We start from the raw sequence: 23381 nt of genomic DNA on the forward strand, positions 1-23381 counted from the left end.
TTTGTAGTACATCAGCATTTCTGAAAAGGCCAGTGAGAGGAAACAGTTTTGGCTGTTGATAAAAATAATCTCCTTATAAGCCTAGACTGCTGTACCAGAGTATTTCTCCCCTACGTCCCCTCCTCAGTTGGGGTGGCCAGACTTTAGGGAATAGCAAACAGAATTTTCCTTGATTGAAAAATACAGTGCACACTTAGTTAGCCTTCAACTATACAAATATAACTAGAAAGGAAAGGAAAAATATACCCCATCTAAGAATTAAGATGCAACAGATTTGCTGGCATTCAGGAGCACTAGAGCCTTGTAACTCCTATTTCTGCTTCTGTTATTTTAAGAAGACTGTCTCCTGTGGTCTTTTTTGGCCGTATGTTAAGATAATATAGTATGCCAAAAAGAACACTGTCTCTATTTATCTATTATAATACAAACTTTCTTATGCATGCTCCTTCTTATATTGCGATTGGCACTATTTTAAACTGGAAATATAATGATTGAATGCATGTGGTTTATGTCATCATAGTCTGTGTACAAGACTAATAGATACCTCTAGAGCCTGATTTGGTGGTTGGCAACCCTGCCTGCAGCAGGAGGGCTGGAACGAGATGGTCTTTGAGGTCTCTTCCAACCCAAGTGATTCTATGATTCTATGGTTTACCTCAGCTTTTCAGTTCAGGACAAATTTGTCATTCTGAAGTGGACCCAATATCTTTACTGCCATGCCTTAGCACCAAAGAGTTGTATTGGATTGCACCAATGAAAGCCTTTTCATATGAAACAGAAGAACATTTAGTCAATAGGGCCAGCTAATTGCCCGCCTGAAACCGAATTCCAGAATATAACATAGGTCTTATGTAAGTCTTGCTGGCCTTGAGCTAAAAGATTTGGATTCTCTTTTACAAGCTGAGAAACACACCAATAAGCCAGAACAGGCAAGGCAGGTAGTTCTACATAGTTATGTAGGTCTAAACTGAATTACAATTGTAATCTTATCTTCTTCCATCACTGGGCCATTCGTTAAATTTCACAGACTGGAAAGGCTTCTGCATGAAGTAGAAACCAGTCTAAAGCCCAGTCTAAAGACCCAAGAGAGAGTTCATTTCCATGTTCCCCATGCAAGACTGCTGAGATAGTCTGCCTCTGAGAAGGCGCAGTTGAGAATATGAGGCTATGCAAGATCAAAGAACAGAGAGAGAGTAATCCTAGGTTCTGCTCCCAAGGCCGTTTCTGTTTCTTAAATTATTGGCTACTTTAATATCACAAATGCGCAAACCAAATCTAGACAAGTCTGGAGTCTTCCACTTATGTAGGATAGTGCAGAGGAAATTTCACGTGGGGAGTTTGGGTATCTAGGCCCAGGCCTTCATCTACCTAGGTAGATGTGACTTTTCCATCAGGAAAAGTCATTTGAAAAATATGCTGTAACACAAAGAAGTGTGAGAGTCTGAGATAGACAAGTCTGCTCATGACACCTGAACACTATGTTTTAAAACAGATACGGCAATACAATCATGGACTAGATCTTAGGCAAATAAACTCTGTTGGGTGTATCCTGATTTACCACATGAACTGGGTCTGACAGGGGAAAAACTGTCAGAGTTAGGGCCAAGGAGGCAGATGTGAGAGTGTTAATCATAAGGTTCTTCCTCTTGTTCATTGGAGACACCACAACACCTTTCAGACCAATCTTTTTAAAATGAAAAACAGTTTCAAGTATTCTGTTTACCAGAGGCCCCCATATCAGGAAGCAGTCACACATTCCCACTGAATTTTCTTGGGACTGAGGCAGTATTGGTCAAGCTTTTACCTTGACTCAGGGGAGACAAGGTCTACTGTCCAGACCAACCCCATGCTCGATAAGACTCCTTATCAAGAACAATTTACTATGAAGTAGACAGTGCTTATTAAGCCTGTCAATATAAAGGAATTAATTAGGAGTTGTGATTATGGTTTTCCTGTTATCTGAATGTTATCATTATTTTCTCATTAAAGTACATTTTAAGGAAAATTCTGCTCTTCTTATCTCCATGTAGAACACACTGCATTCTGTTTAACCCGAGGAACATAATGGTTTTGAAAAAGAGTTATTCACAAAGGAACAGGAAGTCAGAAAAATTACTGATATAAATATGTAAGTAGAGAGGGAAGGCTTACCTTAGGTGTTTCAAATATGAATTTGTTTCTGGTGTTTGCAAACAGAAGAAAAAACAGAGGCTAAACAAATTCTTATGGTCAACTCATTCCAGACAGGAACTAACAAATTAACACCATTAACATTCCACTTTATTTTTAGGGAAATCTTTCTGAACCACTGTGCCCAACTCAGAACTCCAACAATGAATAAGATGCAATCAGAACAGGTTCACTGTGCACACAGATAATGGAAATGGAGGCTACAACAGATGGTTCTGTTAAGTCACTCTTAGAAAAGAAGCAGCTGCGGTTAAATAGGCCTTCAGCTGGCAGAATTTGTGCTCAGCCAGTGAATGAATTCAAAGAGTCTAAGTTGTCTGTGCTTAGGATCATAGTCCTGCTAATTAATGGATTGCTTTTGCCTCACCCTGCTTGAATTCAGTGCCTAAGAGATTACACTGAACAACTGCTCGGTGTCTTTTTTCTCCCTTTTGTTCAGAGCAGGGCTTAAGAAACACTTCGAGTGCTATGGGGCCATACTGAATTTTTCTGGACTGGGTTGCTCATAAAGTACTCTCAAAGCATCCCCATCATGGAAAAGAACATTATTATTGCCATTATACAGCTTTGGATGTAAACTGTGAAGGATTGCTGAGGCAACATCTTTGTCTTCTCAGTCTAACATGTCATAGGATTATACACAGCCCTTTCTATATTTGGAATATATCTTCCACTCCCTGGTTTTATTTTGGCAAATTAGGTAACCCTGTTCCCAAACATAGCTCCTCACCATCACTTGCACAACTGGAAATGCTGTTTTCATCAGCAGGAAAAATAAACAGTAGGTGGACAAAAGCAACCAACCATGAGAACTACAAAAAAGAATCAGCCAACAATGCTTATTGAATGATGCTTTTATTTTACAGGATTTTTTTTTTTTTCTAAGTATTCAATGGAAATTAAAGTGCTTACTTTTTACAGTTCTCAACCCACCTTAAAACCAAATATACATATATTACAGAAAGTATATACAATATCTGCAATTTTACATTCATATATTTTTGACCATAAAAATGACCACTTACATTTGCACAACTTCGAACATCATTTAAATCTCACCTTTTAAATATTCTTCAGTTTATTTGCAAAACCAGAATAAATTTACACCTCTTCCAAATATTACTATTTTTACAAACAAAAAGTGTTTCTCAATTAAAATCAGAAATAATGTTTTCATAATAAAGGGGAATTACAATGCATAGCTTGTAATTCTGATGTCACATTACAGCTGATCCAGCTCCCACTAAAATTAATGTATTAATCTGCCTTTAGGGCTGCAGAATAGGGAGTGTGCTAATAGAAAAACAAAACAAAACAAAACAGTATTTCTATCGCAAACAATTCCCTGTATCCAACAAATCTGCCTTCTTTCTTAGAATTCTTAGGGCACATTATTGCAAAAATGCTTTGACACAATTTCCCCACTTTTTCTGAATGCTTTTACCATAGTTAATGATACAAAGGATGAACTAAAAAGCAAAGTAGGTTGGTGTTATGCAGAGGCTGAAAATAAGTTTTGTTGATGGAAATCTGCTGAAATTTTAGTACAGAGAAAATAAGTTCTACATTCTCTTGTGTTAGGATGAAGGGATGAAAGCAAAATGCCATGGATGAATCTGGGCCTAATTGTAATCACGAAGTTTTACAGGAAGCAGCCTGAATGCATTACTGGATTTAGTCTGTTTTGGTTTTGTGTAGTTGGAAATAGTAATCATGCCATAGAAGGAGGTTAATTTTTTTTTAATTTTTTCTCCTGAAAAGCATGCTCAACACAATCAATATAGATTATACTTTGAGTGCAGCACAGTGTTTTTGATAGTAAAATACTCCGTGAAGCAGGTCGTATGAACAACAGTCTCAAACATTACACACACACATATATACATATACACACAGATACATATGTGTATGTATGTATACATTCATAGACAATAAGTTACTATTATGATCTGTTAGCGGAAAAGGAATTTAGGAAGCAATCTGACTAGCAGATTAAAACTCATCCAAGACACGTGCTTCACTACAGCCCTATAGGTCAGCTATGGGTGCATTCCTCATACCAGTAGGGTCACAGAATGCAGAAAAAACATCACTCCATATATCTTGGTTCAAATTCCAAATAAGAGTACACCACAGATTAAGACTGATCCCCCTTTTACCAATGGATTTATCTTAAGGATAGTTAAGTCTGCCACAAAATTCTTTCTTTACTCCCATCATTTTCAGATTATCATCTGTCTCCACTCACTCCTACACCAACTGTCTCCAAGTGAAACCACTCAGAAGTTCAGCTGAGCACTGTGATTCCAGATGAGACATAGGATGTCAGCAGGTCTTAAAGCGGAGTAATACTGATTTTCCACCCATGTCTTTATAAAATGTAAGGTAGATTTCATGTGTATTTAAGTCTAGTGAGTATATGGTAGTTTACACCCGTTAAGGATTTCAAAAATATATCTACAGATAAAGCTCTTTTTTAATTACTCAGAATTATTTCTATGTGGAATGTCTAATTGTTTTCTTGAAATCCCTTTTCTTCAGTATAAGGAACCACTGCCATTTGTTCATTTTATTTAACCACGATATGAAAAGCAGCCCAGTTATTATACTAGTTGTATGGTGAGAAGTACTTAAAAGAAGAAACAAAAAACGAAAACCACAGTGAATCCCCAAGAACCTGTCAGATGCTTCCACATCCTTTCCAGACATTTTTAAAGTGTATATATATTTATCTTTTTTTCTCTTGACTCCACTCAGAGCTCTTTAGAATATACATCTATTCTTAACCTCAACTAAAACTTATGCAAGTGGTAGTGTATTTATTCTACATTTAATCCATGCCTTAGTTTCATCCATATTTTAAACATGTGAAGAATAATAAGCCTCTTTTATATAAAAGGGATTTAGAGAAGATTGATAAAGCACTTCAAGACGGTTTTGCATAAAAAGGTGCAACTATGTTACATGCATTTAAACAGTTTAATATTCTGCTCCAAATAGAAGATAATGTTTTTTATTCTCAATATCTGTTTTATACATAAAAATTAAAACCCTTTGGAATAAACAGAACTGTTCAATGTAAAGTGATCTGAAAGTACTAGATGCTATCAGTTTTACAGCAGCTCTTTAACTAAGCCCAACTGCCTGATACCAAAAACAATTTGTATAAGACCTAGAAGAATGATGTAGACATCATAATATATTATCTTTCCATAACAGGGTGAAAAATATCATATCATCATTTTGAAAATATAATATGCTCCAAACAAATATCATGGTAAAAATTAAGCCACTGTTCTGTTGGAACACAGACAAATCACACAAAATTGCTTCAACTGTTTCAAATTGCACTGTAGGCTGATCACTCTTAGGTAGAAGTGAGCATTTCCTGAACACCAGGATGACAAAGTTTAAATAATGCAGCAGAGCGACTCACATACATCCATGTATTATGAATGAACGCTCAGTTATGCTTTATTTTCCTCACACGCTAATAAATACTTAAAAAAATAACAACCAGCTGAAATTGAAATAGCCTACACCGTATCAGAACGATGGCTTTGACTGCTTTGGTCATGACACTTAAGCCACAGTGCTTACTACTTAATATGTTTCCCTTTGCAGTTTTAAGAACAAGCTTTGGATACCATAGGGAGGGAGCTGATCTGTGGAGAATGGCATAAAACTGCTAAGGTGGTTAAACCTAGAAGCAACTTCTCATACACAGAGAACCACCCATTTGTGTGCTGTTACCTTCTCAGTCAGGATGTAGTCATTCTGACCAAGCAATTAAGAGAACATGAATGAGTTTTTGCTAGGGTAAATAAAATATTCTGCTGTATAAACTTTAATTGTTGAAATAGAACATGAAGCTAAAATCCAAATAAGTAACTACTGCTAATAATATAATAATAATGCTAATTTAATTCCACATTATGTCCACATGCAGAGCTTAATCTGGGATATGCTGAAACCACTGAAGCAGCTTCAGATAGTCAATACCTCTATAAAAATAAAGCAGCCCAGAAATTGCTGCTTCTAATGTTCTCCTAATTATTTCACTGAAAATGGGTCTTCCTACTTGGCTCAGAATTAAATTTGCAAGATCTAAGAATACAGAATGTAGTAAATGATTGCAATTGTTTCACTATATTGAGTGTAATTCAGTCCATCTGATCTTTTAAGACGAGGGTCTCTTTTCAGGTAGATTTACCCCTCCACAACTTGAATGTAGGAAGTGATGTTTTTATACATGAGGTTGTATAAAAAGGTGACCCTGCAGATCCCACATGTGCATTGGAGATTCTTTCAGGAGATACCCCCTTTCTAAGACCATGGTGAGCTCTCCTTGCCTGTCTGAATGTTACCCTATTTCTTGCCAAGGTATACACAAGACACAGCATGTTGCTACAGAGACCCAAGTGAAGATTTGATGGAACTTACCAACACAAACCCTGAACACCCTAAGCCGCCCAAAACTAAAGGTGAATACAGCTGGAAGTAGAAGTAACTTATCACTTTGCAAAAAATTACAGAAGAGCTTGCACTTCAGATAAAAGCATGACAAACAAAAGGATTATAAACATAGTAATCTGAACAGGTGGAGCACCCAAGGAAGAATTCAGAACTGACATGCACAGTAAGCAGCAGAATTAGCGCCCTGCAATGCTATGCCCTGATTATTACCAACACTAGTGTAAAGCTTTGAAGTCTAAAAGCCATTGAAAATTTTGGATTTGTGCAGGTGAGAGCAAAATCCAGCCCACCAACATGAAGTTGTGACTTTCTTACTGAAAAATGGCAAGTACACTGTGTACTCAGGTATGTACAATGCTAAAAACAAAGTTTACTCTAACAATCCTTTGTTAAGTGCTAAGTAAAATGAGTATTTTTCTTCTAGTGTTGAAAAAAAAAGAGTAAAGTGGGAGTTTAGTCAATACTTCATTTGGAAATTTCATTATAAAAAGTGATAACTGAAATCTGCCCTCATGTTACCAACAAAACCGGACTTAAACCTGAGCTCTTCAGCTTCTTACGTTTTAAAATACAGACAGCAGTTATACTGAGAAGTAACACTTCTGGATGCTCTCATGATAAGTTGATTGTAGAACTTAGATAATTCCCTTCCTCAAGATTTGCAGGCTCATATTTCATACTAAATGCATATAAAGCGGTCTCCGTATTACAACAGCCATCGTTGGAGACTGCTGTCATAAATAAGTAGTATAGTATCTAATCTTCTGCAAAAAATCACAATATTTAGGTTCAAAATCTTATTTTGTTCCAATAAGCGTAATAACAAAAATACCTGTTCCCAGAAGATTAACAGAATCTGCTGATTATCTCAATCTGCATACTGCATTTCAGTAATGAACTACTGCACTCTTATAAGATAACAGTGGTAGGACACTGAAGAAAAATGACTACTCCTTTAGACACAACTGGAACTTATTTGTCCATTGCATGCCACTTAACTGCTATTTTTTTTAATGCGTAAAAATATCAAGATTATTAAGTGTCAGCTATTAAAACAAATCACTGAACAGTATTTGTTAATTTAGGACAGTTTAATTTCAAATAGAAAACATGCTTTTTAAATAAATTATTCATTAACAGGAACCCAGTCTCAGGAAATAAGAGCAAAAATCGAATATTGTACATTTTAATACTGTACATATATTATATACTTCTCATCTTTTATGTATTCCTTTCTAGACTGAAAATCATTATATTGTTTTCTTGATAAACTGAAACTTTAAAAGCCAGTATACCTGTAAAAGCAATTTGCATTACTTTAATTAAAAAGAAACAAATGAATACAACATATGTACAGATCTGTGGAATTCAACCTACAAACTACTTACATTAAACCAAACTATCCCTGTATATTTAACTACAGATCTATTTTGGCAATGTGGAGGTATATCTTTTATCCTGTTGTGACTCTTAATACATAACCAGGAAGCTTCAATATTTGCACTCATGATGATAGCAAACATGAATCAAATAGCAACTTTCAAAAAGAAAATCTGCATCACAATCAACAAGTAGTACGGTAAAGTTAGTAGGTATTCTTAATAGTATTCACATTTTTAAAAAGTCTCTGAAATGGACCTGTACATCACTCTTCTTGACAGAACATAAATATAAGAAAGAAATCCCTAAGAAAGACCAGATTTTTTCCCAAACATAAAGTGCTAAGACATATATGGTAGTAAGAAGTTGTGTTTTTGTTTTTTTCTTTTTGTTTGATTGAGCAAAGAAAGGTTAAGAGGTTAACCTTCCTCAAAGGTTAACCACAAATTCAATTGATTTTTTTAAAAAATACCATGTGTTCTTGAGCTTCAGCATTCAGACGTTTTAGAAGATTCAGGTTGTTCTTCTAAATTCACTTGCAGTTCATTTTGACATTCTGATGTCTCACCTTTGACAGCTAAATGGATAACTTTTAACCATTTCTGTTTTAGTTCCTCATTGTCCGCAGCAAAGCTGTGCACAGACTTCGACTGGGTCAGTTTGAAGCTGTGTGGGAGGTCAGCACTTCTTGGTGTGTCATCTACTGTATAGCCCAGAAGTGGAATGGTAGCCAGAGCTTTAACATCCTAAGAAGAAGGAGAAGTACCTGATTAGAAGCAGCCAATTAATTTGCCTGCATGCTGTGTTTCATTTACTACACTAGCTGGCAAACTTGCATCTTTCCTCCATTACCAAGGTATCTGATTTCTCTTCCTCAGATATCAATGTCAATAATTACTAAAAGCTTTTCTATTTCCTCTTGGCTTACCTGTGGAGCACCATACATGTACAGGACAAGAGCTTCCTGTTTAGGTATAACACACCATGCTTTCTGCCAGGGCTTTGATTTTTCCATGTACTGAAGAAAGCTACATATGACACTATTTCCAGAGACTTCAGCAGATTCAATCTAGGATAGCATAAGGCATAAAGAGGATGGTAAGCTTTCATTAATAAAGGCTAAAACCCACAGAACAGAAAGGCTAAAATACACCACTAGTCATAACACATCTTGGACAATATCGGCAAAAGAGCTTGAGCAAGTAAGATAATGAATGAATGACCTGACTTAGGGAGATTATATAAGTATTACAGACACAGGGTCACAAAATGTACCCTCTAACGCAACATAATCTGTTCCTTCTTTCACCAGTAATTTTGGATTACACACTTATAGATGGCTAAATATTTTTCCTCCTACCACAAGGCTTTCTCTGTATCTTAGTATCCACAATAAGGTTTTATTTCTAATTAACTTCATGTGAGGCATTGAAATGCTACTGACTATCCAACTGGACAACCATTTTATTTCAGCAACAAAATGCTATGACAAGATCTAATGCAAAGGCATTCTAAAAATAACACAAGAAAGCAAGTATTAATTATAGACAGAACATTAGGTGAATTGCTCAAAATCTAAGGGCAGGATGGCACGCTTCTCAGGTTAAATGTTGATGGTGAGAAGAATAGGAAGAACACAAAATGACTACATGCTAATACTTCCTTAGCTCTATTCCTTTCCCACCCAGTATTGATGCAGTCTGAGAGCTACCACAGGGTAGTCAATCACTTAGTTGTCATGAGAAATAGCATGCAGACAGTTGTTTCTACAGCTACCTTAAAAAGCCACCGTGCCAAGAAACAGCAGTCTTTTGACTATTTAGTGTGCTAGTGGAGTCCTGTAGCAGAATTGTGACAGATGAATGGTGAAACAAATAATCTATCATTAGATGAATTTGATCCATGTGTCTTCTATTTCCCTCAAACACAAAAAATCCCTACAAGAATGCTACCATTTTTCATCTATTGATAAGTCAAAACTGCTTGCAGTTATGCACATCCGATATTTTTTAAATTACATACCTCCAAGATGCCTTTCTTCTTCTTTTCCTCACTGTCAGTACAACCAATTATAACATGATAGCAGTCCTTACAAACTTTATTCAGTTTATTGCCATCATACTCAAGATGTGCCTTATAGTCAGAACACTTCCAGCAGACCACCTTCCAAACAAAAGAAAAGACAGACATATAAGTAAGTTGTAAGTATTTATAAAATTTCATGAAAACAATTTAATTAGAAGTTAATATTCAGTTATGAAGAAAAAGAAAAATAATGGCTATTATGTTGTAAATAGTTTAATTGAAAATAGTATTTTTCCAAATTTATGTCACTGATTCTTAACTAGAAGTGTTCTTCACTATTTACATTACAATTCTGTACAAAATCCTATTAGTCTTTCAATTATACCTTTAAATTAAAGATAGGAATAGAATTAGAATATAGGACGAGCTACACTGCAGGAAGAGAGCCTCCCATTTTCTTTACATATCAACCTGAAAAGTTACAGTCACCATTTTGTTTTCCACACAACCCCAGAAATGCATAACTGGGATGTACTTTAAGAGAGAAAAAAATTAAAATTCATCAGAAATGTCTAATTTTTAACCTGTTAATAAACACTGAATTTACAGTTTCAGAATATGTTCATGAGTAATAAGTTATAGTAATAATAATAAGTAATAAGTACTAAGTAAATTCATAAGTAAGTAAATGTTACACTGCTGATATTTCTTTCTAAGAATTGAAATGCAAGAAGATCTGAAGGAAGTTCTTTCATTAGAAATATTTTCCTGCAGGAATGTTCTTTCAGCTGAAAAAGATGCCCTGCATAAAATAGTGAGTAGAGCCATTTCAGTAAAGTAAGGTAGATCAGTGGACTTGAACAACCCAAAGACCTGAACAAAATTCTATGAAGAGCCAAGGATCTGTAGTAGTAATCTAGCTAACTACCTTCTGCCAGTATCTATAGAGAACACTCGGTTCTGTTTCCAGTTATTCACTTCTGGAAAGACACTCTCACTGACCCAAAATAATTCCCAGTAGAAATGTATTTTAAAATTAAAATGGAAGGAGATGTGTTAGAATTCAAGTAGGAGTCCAAACTCCAAAAGGGAAATAAGGGTAAAGGTATGAACTTCAGATTATGGAGGAGTTTTAAGATATAACAATCTGGGAAGCAATAAAACAGATGACAACTGTGTAATCAATAAGTTTGAGCTTCTGAATAAGTCTCTAGTGTTCAGCAAAGAACAAAAGCAGAGCTGTGAATCAATAAGCTTTCACATGACATATGAACATTAGAAAGAAGCCATACAAGACAACCTGTATAAAAAAAATGAAACCTGGGCTTGCACTACCATCTACTGGAGAAAGGAACAGCTGCTGACTAGCAAGAAAAAGAAAAACAAAAAACAAGCATAGCATGTTTGCTCTTTTATTAACTTCTGAAAACTCTTACGTCATACCACTGTTGTTTAATTACTTTAATGTGATGTGTTATTGTAGCCTCACATACAGAAAATGGCAGTAATACTCTCTTCTTCCCACCTTATCCTTCTCTTACGCTTCAGGTATGTTCACAGAATTGAACACTGAAATCAGCTGGTAAAAGCTCTAAGACTACCCAAAGAAAATGCTTTAACAGCACTGCTTCATGATCTGCTTGCAAATAAGAGAGAGGTGGTACAAAATGGAACAGGAGGCAGCCAGCGCCATCAGAGGTAATGCAGGTTTATGCTATTTAAACAATCTTCAACTTGTTGAAATCAGTGGAGGCCACTCGGAAGTAACAGCACAGTTTGTACAGGCACTCAGGATTTTTTTCTACAAATGCACATTTTCCTCTGCTGCAAATTGCTTTCAAATTTGCTATGCCAACTAACTTGGACAGAAGATTCTTCGGGGTGCTATCCACAGATTCTCCTTTGAGTCACAAGTGCAGTAACAAACTGCAGTTTAACAGACAGCCACCAGAAGTCAGCTGAGTGCTCAGAGTCATTTCTAAGCCAGCTCACCTACAGCAGTTTTGTACTTACGTGTCCACACGCTCGGCAGTGGTGCCGCCTTCTTGTCAGTGCATTGAAGGGCTCCTTGCATTTCATGCACATGGTTACTTCATTGTCTCTGATCCACCTTGGTGCTCTCTTCCCAAGCTCAGCGTTCTGAAGAGGGCAGGGGAAGGAGAAAAAAAAAAAACAACAGTGGTACAGAAATTTTAATAGAGAAAATAATTATTCTCTTCCTCTGGAACGGAAATGGCAAAACACAGTTCTAGATGCATTTTGAAATCTATACAAGAAATAACAAAGAACACAGTCAAAAATGATTATGCACGAATGAAAGGATACTCTGTTATGCATTTCAAGGGGAAAAATAAAAAAAGACTCATTTATAAGATTTGGCATTATGAAGAAAAACAATTTCGAGCAAAATGACTACTTTGTACTTCCTTTGCTCTAAAGATGATTAGTTGGAAAACAAAGCTGCTTCTGATTTTTTTTTTCCAGCTATTGAAGAACAAAATGGGTACTAATAGGGTTACAAAAGAATAAAAGCAACTTACAGAAACCTCCACAGGCATGTCTTCATATTCCTTAGCAATAGCATTTCTGAAAGTTTCGTTCCTCTGCTGAAAAGCTTCTATGGTATTCTGAAGCGCCTGGGGAAACAATGGAAAAAGTTCTCAAATACACTACACTTCTAATGGACAGTCTGCATTCAGACCATTTATTGATTAGCAGAAGGAAACTACAGCCAGAAAATACGAACATTGCTTTTTGATTGTCTCAGTGAAAACGCATTTAAAAAAAAAAAAAAGAAGAATGTAGAAGGGTTTACCTTTATCCATTCTTCCTTGTCTTGTTCAGAACTAAAAGAAATATTTGATACATTAGTCCAAAACTAGTTCAGAAAACATTATTTCACTATCAGCAACTTCCTGCAAAAGCCAAGAATCTGAATTAAGTTTCATTAATTCAAAATAAGACAGCACTGCTAATTAACTGTCCAACTAAAACAGACAAACAGAACAACTCACAAATAATAGTACACCCATTGTTGAATATTTCTTTTGTTTTTTAAAGAGCAGGACAGAAAGGAAGGGAGAAAAATGCAAACTATCTAGGTGTAGGTGTACTTTGTTCTCTCATTTCGTGCACTACTAAGTTCACATCACACACATTTCTCCTGTATATCTATCGACCAGATTTTCATCCTTATAGGAAATAATTTTCTTACTGCTTTTGTTGCTTTGTTTAAATTTTTCTACACTGGCAATAAAAATAGCCGATTGAAATAAAAGCAAAACTCTTCAACGTTATGAACCAGATTGCTGACTTTTCCTTTTTAATGTTTGGATGGACTACAGATGACTTAATAGTAAGTACAGATAAAACATACAGATGAGATAGATTAGATAGAGGAAATATATTAAACCTTGTATGATAGATTTCTCTTTAAAATACATTAATAGGACTTTAACATTCAAATCTTTAGAAAAGTTACTTATTTTAAAATAGTAGCACCATTAGAAACTGCTGGACAGTGATGGTAACTAATACAGTTTATCTGCAAGCTTTAAGTCATAAAGATGAGAATTAGCACCAAAATATATCTCTCCTTTTGAAAGCAATGGTCAACCTGGGCAACAATGTGGAAAAAATACTGCTGTAGCCATATAATGTCTGATGTGCAAAATTTCAGTTTGTAATGGATTGCTATGAAGGACGCGAAAGACAACTTATCATAGAATCATAGAATCACTAAGGTTGGAAAAGACCCACAGGATCATCCAGTCCAACCATTCACCCATCACCAATGGTTCTCGCTAAACCAGGTCCCTCAACACAACATCCAAACGTTCCTTGAACACCTCCATGGTTGGTGACTCCACCACCTCTCTGGGCAGCCCATTCCAGTGCCTGACCACCCTTTCAGAGAAGTAGTATTTCCTAACGTCCAACACCTCAATAAAAATGGCTCTTCACACATTGTTTTCCAATATTACTGCAATTTGTTCAGTAGTAGAATCCCGAACAAGTATTTTCCATTTCCACCTACCATCCATACATCAGGTAGAAAAACTGTCTTAGACAAAATAGTTCTCCTTACCTGCTTACGCTAAAAAAACAAAAGCCGAGCTACTGAACATCATAACAGATTAGCAACCTCTCAAAGAAATAATTTACCAGCTATTTAAAACTACTGATGGAAAATACCCTCAAATAGTATTCTGAAAAATAAATAAAAGCACACTAGTAAAGAAAATTCCAAGGCTAAACTAAACATAACACAATTAATAGAAACTCCTGAATTGGGGATATTAAGGCATAGAGTACACAAAATACTCATATATTAACCAAGACTTGAATAACCTACTTTAATAAGATTTTAGTTAGTACTTTTTTTTTTCTTCCCATAACTTTGTACAGATTGAATGCATTCTAAAAATGTTCATAAAACAAAACACAAAGATGGGTACTTCTCAAACTAATGCAATAAGCTAAATTACTGATAATTTGGGAAACATACCAGAATAATCTTACTTTGTTGTAGCTTTCTTCTTCCAAATAAAAAGTACTTCACAACTGGTACAACAAGATGCCATTTTACACCACTGAAGTAGAGATGTGGCATAACTGCTTGCCAAATACTTAGCAAAAAAACATGCATCAATTGATAATGGAAGTGACTAAGAGCAAAAAAACCTGTATCCCAGAAGTCTTCTAGATTTGAATGGAAAGCTTTTTCCTGCCATTTTTTAAAACGAGTATTTATTATTGTATTGAATTTCAAATTAAACTATAGAGTAGGCTAATTGTTGTGTGCTGTTACACTTCTGTATTCACTTCTGTTACTCTTAAGTATTTTTCCACGAAGAAAAATATCTTGCAGTTTTTAATTTGATTGCAAGCTATAGTCTGTCCCCAAATGTATGGTGTTGACACAGAACTGTATCACTACAGATATCCTTATCAAGTTGCAATTACATCCTGATTACTATGAATAAGGCCTTAGAGAAGCTGCAACAAGTTAGGTGAATGTTAAACTTGCTCTACTTTATTTGAGATAGCATATTCAGGGAAAATTTAGTCTTAGCAATGCAAAAAGAAGCAATAGAAAGGTAACCCAGCAAGAAAGAGATGAGAGGACTAATAATAAAGAGTGGAAGAGTGCCATTTAGAAGAGTGCAATTGGAAGGAAAGGACCCAAGAAGTAAAAGAACTTGTCTTTCAGATTCATCTCTGGAATCAGAGGAAAATAAACAAATCTGAAGAATGGAGGAAAGTAGGTACCCATCTCCCACTGTAAAGAGCTACGTTCTGGAGACATATCCCCACCAGATAGTTTTGTTGAGTGGATGAACCCTGAGTTGAACTGATCCATTTGTATCAAAGTGGTTCAGGTACCAGAGGCAGCAGCACTGCCCAGATTAATACTCAGTGTCTCAAAACTCCTGATGAAGCCAGACAGTTCGCCTTTGCATACACTGATCTCAATTTTCCAGGCCGCTCACTCACAATTGTCTTGGATATTTCAGCAAGGAAAGGCAACACACTATATGATGTAGCTGCATCTTCCACTTGGAAGAATCTTGGAAAAACAATTTATGCTTTTTGCCACCTGTGTTATTTTTAAAACACTGCTATTAAGGTGAAACACATTCTATCTTCTTTCAAATCTATCAGATCACTTTATGTATGTACAAATTTAATCCTCCATAAAAACTCAAAAGACTTCTCTTACCTGGCCTGCAACTCCAGCGTTCGCTCTTTTCCAGACACTTGAAAAGTGTGTGGGTATTCTTCATTATGAGTTTCTATAATCTTCATACCATCTATGCCAACTCTGGTTCGAACTGAGAACTTCGATCCTACCAAGCTGAATTTGGGGACGCAGTAGAGCAACATATTGTTAAACTGGGGAGAAAAATAAATGCACAGCTTTACATTAACAAAAACACAGAAAACAGCCAGTTCCTACTGACAACTAGACAATATCACAAAGCTAAACTAAATAGGTGGAAAGCATGTTCTTTTCTGCTTAGCTCATACATGCAGAGAGCAAAACTGTAATGCAATTTCTAATATTTTTATGGGATTTAGAAATAAAATTTAAGGCCAGGCCCAACAGCTATCAGAATAATTGCTCTGTGTATACAGCAGTCTTCATAACATTTATTATCTACTATGCTTAACAACAGGACAATGGGAAATGGTTGTGAACTGGAAGAGGGTAGTTTTAGACTAGATACTACGAATAAATTCTTTACTGTGAGGGTGGTGAGACACTGGAACAGGTTGCCCAGAACACTGTGGATACTCCCTCCCTGGAAGTATTCAAGGCTGGTCTGGATGGGGCTTTGAGCAACCTGGTGTAGAGGGAGGTGTCCCTGCCTATAGCAGGGGGCTCGGATCTACATGATCTTAAAAGTCCCTTCCTATGATTCTATGCTCCAACTGGATATTTTATGCCATTGTAATCCTTTTGTTAGAAAAATCATTCGCATGCCTCAGTTCTGCAGAAACTATTCTAAATTGCACAGTAAGAACTCTCCTCTTCAAAGGATAAATTTATATTTACCCTCTACAAATTAGTATTGTAGAATTTGCAACTACTATTATTAGACAAGGATATTTCTCCACAAGAAATGAATGCTGTGGTCTTACAGTTTTTATTCACAGAAAATCTCAATATCACATGAAAAAAAAATAATATATGAGAAGGACAAATATATATTCCTTTATTAAAGATTAGAACATTTACATTCTCATATAATTGTCCAAAGTTCCAGCCAAGGAACATATTTCTTAAATAAGCTTTAATGAATTTAGTTCTCTCACATCTTTCCTCACATTTTCTCTATATTTTTTAAAAAGAGATACTCAAATCCCTTTTGAATGTGTCACCTTTCATGTTAAGCAATGAACTGCATCGCACCTTTTCCAAGGGAGGTTTAAGGGCACACTGCTGTAGTCTGTTATTCCTAAGAGAAGAAAAGGGCTCCTGGATGAATTGCCATAACAACAAGTTTCCACAGGACCAATAGGCTTTCACGAGCACGAAGACACACAATCTATCAGGACTGAAATCCCAAGCATCTACACTTCTGTTTTATGAGAACTACAAAGTTCCCATGCTCTAGAACACAAGTGTCCAACCTTTTGGTTTGCCTGGGCTGCACTGAGTGAAGAGGAATTGTCATGGGCTGCATATAAACTACTGTTTATTGTATGTAAGTAATATTTATTATTATTATTATTATTATTATTATTATTATTATTATTATTATTATTATTATTATTTTAATATTAAAACAGAAAACCAGTGGGTTGGACTTGCATTTAAGATCAGCAGATGTTTATTTAACGATGAGTTGTTAGGTGCTGGTTCAGTTCTGAACAGTGTTCTCCTGCCTTTCTGCAAGTAGCATAGGGTTTGCTCAAGCTCAAATATCATTAGAGGAAAGGTTACTCATTGCCATCAACTAGAAGAGAATTTGTCTCTCTCTTTTGCAGTTCTTTCAAGAAAGACATACAGCCAGCCTTGCAAAAAGACAGCATCATACTCACTAGGAAAAGGTGCCGTTCTTGAGCAGATGTATTGCGAGCAGCAAGCTTAAGGATCTGTCCTTCTTTTATCAGTTCATTTGAAGGGTTCACAATGTCTTCCTCTTCTCCCAGCATCTCATATATCTCTAACAATTTCTTTAGATTCTCCTGTTCACGGAAAACACAATTATAAAGCTTATTAATTAACAGCACTGATCTTAATGCATTTTAAAGGAAATGCCAGGAGCTTCTGTAAGTCTGGAAAATGTTAGCTTTGTAACAAATATTTATATACATATATATATATATATACATAAATAGCTGGTATATATAGTCAACCATGCAGATTGATTAATCAAGTTGATACAGCTTTAAGAAATGTTATGATAGTCTTTAAAAATGTTGGTATATAGACAGCATGCATAATTTACTGTCCAAAATTTCAAAATACTAATGAAGTATTTCAGAATACTTAATGAAGTATACCTATCATGTCAATCTGATAACAGTAGGGAAACGGGGTAACTATTTTTTACAAACATTATTTTTCCAACAACAGAAACAGATGCAACAAGGTTAAGAGTCCAAGATATTTGAACCTGAAACTCGCAGGTTAGGTGCACTGTCAAATTTTGTTTATCATCTCCAGGAACTGTATAAATACGGTGAGTAGAAGCAATCACTTGGGCACAGGGAAGGAATTTTTTTCCATTTTAGGGAAAATATTCAATTCACACTCCTAGCTTCAACTAAATACTCAAATACAATATTTTTAAAAATGAACAGTAAAACAAGAATAATTTACCATTTTCCTTATTGCACTATTTGAGTGGCTTGCTGCAGTGGATATAATTTCCAGGGATTCTAGATAAAAGGAAAAAAAAAAAAAAAGAAAGAAAAGCAAAACAAAAAGCTGCATTTTCATGTGTATTTCTATTGTACAGAAAAATGGAAATGTCTACAAAACTATGTTTTTAATTTTTACACAAATTACACACTATGATAAATTCATTACATTATCAGTGAAAACTAACAAAGGTAAAGTGGACAACACAAGAAATTTAGCAACCAAATGGAAATAAAAATCAGGAAAGATCAGAAGAGAATTATTGTAGATTACCTTAAGGTGAGCTTCAATACTTAAAATCACACTTTTGTGATAGGAACAATCATGGTACTCTCACCTCTTTTCACAAAGTACCCCAGAATGGTTTGGTTTTTTTTAGTTCAGACATCTCATATTACTAATATTTATGATAATACTGCTAATAAAATACAGAGAGGAAAAACATTGAAAATTGATTTTTCTTTTTCCCTGTAAGAGTTTAAAAACAAAACAGTCTAAATCTTCCTCTTTTTTTTTTTTTTCCAAATAAAATAAAATACATGTGCATAAAAAAATAATCTGATGAGTAAAAGCAAACAAAAAAAAACTTGAGCGCAATTCCAAAACTAAAGCAAAACTAACATACTCCATTAGAATAACTAAAGGCTTTACAGTTTCTATACTAATTTCATCTACTTTTCAAATATTTTTCCAAAGAATCCTACTATTCCGCTGAATAAATGCTACCATTCTTTTTGCAGTGTTTTTCTTTTCACTTTTTTTCCCCTGAAAATGGTTTTAATTTACAGTATCCCCTTACTAAAAGCTTATTACCACTATTTTATTGACTAGTAGATATTTACTTTCAGCATCTTTCCAGTCTAGGGAGTCCTGAGGCAATTTCCTTAGGTAGTCCTTTAGAAGCATCTCATAGCGTGGAATGCGTTGTACAGGCTCTAGCATGTGATGTTGTAATGTCAAACTTCCACACACTTTTTCCTTCTAAAAAATTGTAAACATATTTCAGTGTAGTAAGCAAAAATACTACTTTACAAGGATTTAGTAAAATAAAAATTATAATAGATAAAACAAATAATGTATTTTAGAAACATGCATGACAGACCTTCTGAAAAAAAAATTACAAAACCTACTTTAACAAAACAAATAGTTATTAGTTCTTTCCTAAATTGTAAAAATAATATCCTAAATATTCAGCAGAATGTATAAAGTGAAGCCCTACCAAAAAAACCTCCCAAACTCCAGTGTACTTTACCATTCTTTTTGTAATAACTCTGAGAATCAGACAAAGAGCACTGAGTTCATATGAACAGGTCAGGATCATGTGTTAGAAAAAGTCTCTTAAATGAGCAATAAAAGTATATTTTATCTCTTTGAGGAGAGTATGCTTTCTTAGAGTTTTATTCATGCTGGGGGATGTTGTATTGTTTTAAGATGCATGTTCTTTTTCATAAACTTAGATGTAATTAAAAGATTACATTAAAATACACATAATTGCATTCCTTGACTTAGAATCAAGATGCCCTTTATTGCAATGAAATTTAAGCAGAAATATCTTGTAGTATTTCCAGACGTTGGGTCTGCAGGACAAAGATACATACCTGCCTTTCACAGAGAAACCTACAGGGAGCACTGTAGCATATGAAACACACTCTTTGAGAAGAATAGTGTGTTGCTGTCAAGACTCCTTTTACTTTTTATGGCTCAGCATATTGTATTTCAGACCTACTTCCAAACTAAGTGTTCTGCATAAACAGCACTGGGGTGAGCCAACAGAATAACTGCAGATTCAGCACGAGGATCTAAAGCTACACTGATGCACAGTTTTATCCTAAAACTACTTACTCTCAGCATCTATGACAAAATATATTTAGTCTTCCCATGTTTCAAGCTTTACACAATGGTCCTCTGCGATGCAGTAGCAAGTTTGGATTTATGTGGGTATTTATGCACATGTGCACATGTGAGGAGAGAAAGAGAAGAAAAACTGCAGCATGAAGTGGAGAAAAGAAACCCTTACTTCTAGAGGATTCTGTAATTTTCTGTTTTATTCTTTTTTCTCTTAAAATCCTAAACATCTTTATACATGCTCATACCACTTGCAGCTCTACGTTATTCTCCACATTACCTGAATATCCTGAATGATGAATTTGAATTGAGGTGACCGTTCAGTCCATGTTTTCACCAATTCCATTGCGTTATCAAAATTCTTCACGTACTCTCCATACATCTTAAGAAAAGGAGCTAACTTCTGCAGAATATCTCCAATTCTAGGGGTGGTAGTCCTGCAAAGTAAGAGAATGGAATCTCTGAGCAGACAGAAAAGAGGAAAGTCACATACGGTTATCAAAAAGTTTCAAGCATTTAACAGAGAATCCTTCTGCTTGGAATCACCTTGTGTAGAGTTTCAACACAACTGTTGAAGAGGAACTGAATTAACATGGAAAGAGTTTCTGCGTTCTCTTTGATGATGTGTGAGCATTACAGACCAAGTGAAACACTAAAGAACAATATGCTATTTATAATGAAAAGCTTGAAAGTCTTTCTTTACAAAACACAACCTAAATTATTTTACCTACAGTTCCTCAGAAGTATTATATCATCTGATACTTTTGTGGACATACTTTATCCTCAGTAAAAACCTGTGGTTTTGTTCAAGGACTAAATTCATACTATAGAGCTTCCCTTCAGTGCTCAATATAAATACATGCGTTTACAACTTTAAAAAATATTATTATTTATCTGACCAAATGGTTAGAATAGTGAGAATACCTGGGATTCCAGATTTTTGTGGTAACTTTCCCACATTCTTCTCAATTACTGAGAGCATCTTAAAACAAATCAGAATAGTACAGAAACTAACTGAAGGACAGACACAGAGAAACTGTACTCTGTGTGCACAGAAAGCATAACAGCACACATGCATCTCTGAGAACTGCAATATAAAATGTGTTTCACATTTTGTTTTCAAGCACTCATTCAGAAATCCATTATCTCCAGAATTCAGTAGGTTGGATTGGGCCCTGGGCAACTTGATCTAGTGAGTGGCAGCTGCCTATGGGAGCTGGGTTGCAACTTTAAGGGAGGATGATCTTCAAGATCCCTTCCAACCCAAGTCTGTATTTCTCTGACTCTAAAAATCTCTGCTACTACTTGAAAGGAGCAATGTGGGCTCTCTTCTCCCAGGAAAACAGTGATAATGGCCTCGATTTGTACCAGGAGATGTTCAGGTTGGATATTAGGAACGATTTCTTCTCAGAAGGAGTGGTGAGGCACAGTAATAGGCTGCCCAGAGAAGTAGTGGAATCACCATTCCTGAAGGTGTTCAAGAAACATGTGGATGTGGCACTGAGGGACATGGCTAGCAAGCATGGTAATGATGGGTTGGGGTTGGACTAGATGTTATTAGAATCTTTTCCAACGTTAATGGTTCTATGATTCTACAAAGTCAAAAATCAACACACTGTAATTGCTTCTGAAGAGAAGCAATCTTCTGCAATTACATCAGCACCCTACTCTGACACACCACTGCTTCAAAAGCAGTTCAGAAGGGAAAGTTACTTGAACAGCAAACACTAGCAAGCTCAAGAAATAGGATTTCACGTTGTTTGTAGGTAAGAAACACTTCCTATTTTGGTGTTATTAGACCACAGTGGTATTCACCTAAGTATTCTAAAAAAATCTAGAATTAAATAGTTGAGAATTTCTAATTGTGGAAGTTATGCAAAAGTCTGTAAAAATTCACACAGCCAAGGTGATTACAGTATATAAGCTAACAAACATCCAAATGGAATTGAAATTTGTAGTTCCAAATTAAAGCAAAAATCACATCAGTAGGTCAGTTCTGAAATTGCCAAAGAATTTCACAGTTTAAAACACTGTGTTGAATAATTTGTCCCCAAGAAAAGCCCCCAAAATCCAGAGGATATCACATTGTGTTTTTATATTCTTCACAAGTATTTGCTATTGGACTTCCTTGGGTAAAACAAAAATGCATTTAGATTTGTATTTTGACTTGGAATTGATATTATGCTCTGTTTTGCTCTTTTCATGGGAAATATATTGCACTGTTTTCAAGCCATATGTTGTAAGAGACATTCAGCTCCAGCTGTTGCTCAGCTCATTCAATATGCCATTACCAAACCATTTCCACTGGATAAGGTTAGACACACATGGTGTTTTATTCTAAAAGAAGAATCTGCTTCTGCTCTCTTTCCCAATTTCAAGAACTCTACATTGAGGTCCCTTCCAACTGCTGCAATTCTGTGATTCTGTGACTTTTACTGTAAGTGTTCAAAATCAACCAAAACTCAGGGAAGGCATCGGAATTTTTATGGGAATTTTAAACAGAAGTAGTGCATACAAGTATCAATACTTCAATATTTCTATTAATTAAGAGAACTGCTGGGAAAAGCAAATTCTGTATATCTGGCAGAGGCTGTTGTGCCAGGCAATTTCAACAATGATCAGAAATAATTTTCTTAAGCCACACCCTTTCTTTCATCTTCTCCCAGAAGCAAAATGTTTTTAGGGCATTCAAATAATGCGTCTCACACACAGCACAGAAGTTTTTTCCAAGCAGCTGCTTACAATGCAACTTAGTGGTTTTGCACCAATAGTTGTAGCTCACCTGCAAAAATGCTATTAAACCCTTAAAGCTATGTAATTATATACACATAATTAGCATGCAATTTAGCATTTTGCAAAACTGGCATGATCCATCTTCTGTGCTGAATCCAGAGCAAGATCTTGAGAGTCCGTCACAAAACTAATTTCAAATACATACTGACAAAATGTAGTGTATGCTGCTTTTCAAGCATATTGTAAGTTAAACTCTGCATCTCATGATTATGCAATCTATTTCCTATCAGATTTTTTTTTTTTTTCAGTTGTTCAGATGAAGAGAATGGATTTGTTTTGTTATTCTGCAAGGAACATA

The 23381-nt window shown here is 35.4% G+C and overlaps 1 protein-coding gene across 8 annotated transcripts in view; it reads right to left on the minus strand.

Moving 5' to 3' along the window:
* Positions 1–2034: 2034 nt before the first annotated feature.
* Positions 2035–23381, minus strand: part of FGD4 (FYVE, RhoGEF and PH domain containing 4) — a 117929-nt gene continuing 96582 nt past the window's right edge. For all 8 annotated transcript variants that reach the window (XM_090144618.1, XM_031589823.2, XM_090144622.1 and 5 more), the window contains 11 exons: positions 20571–20727; positions 19288–19426; positions 18404–18462; positions 17620–17766; positions 15794–15966; positions 12887–12917; positions 12612–12707; positions 12085–12210; positions 10069–10209; positions 8975–9115; positions 2035–8792 (listed from right to left, as the gene is read on the minus strand). In XM_090144618.1, the coding sequence (XP_090000744.1) occupies positions 8535–8792; positions 8975–9115; positions 10069–10209; positions 12085–12210; positions 12612–12707; positions 12887–12917; positions 15794–15966; positions 17620–17766; positions 18404–18462; positions 19288–19426; positions 20571–20727 (1468 nt within the window). In that variant the 3' untranslated portion in view covers positions 2035–8534. The remainder of the gene's footprint in view (positions 8793–8974; positions 9116–10068; positions 10210–12084; positions 12211–12611; positions 12708–12886; positions 12918–15793; positions 15967–17619; positions 17767–18403; positions 18463–19287; positions 19427–20570; positions 20728–23381) is intronic.

This window comes from Phasianus colchicus, chromosome 1 (assembly GCF_987193195.1).
Source record: "Phasianus colchicus chromosome 1, bPhaCol1.hap1.1, whole genome shotgun sequence".
In the NCBI taxonomy this organism is placed as follows: domain Eukaryota; kingdom Metazoa; phylum Chordata; class Aves; order Galliformes; family Phasianidae; genus Phasianus; species Phasianus colchicus.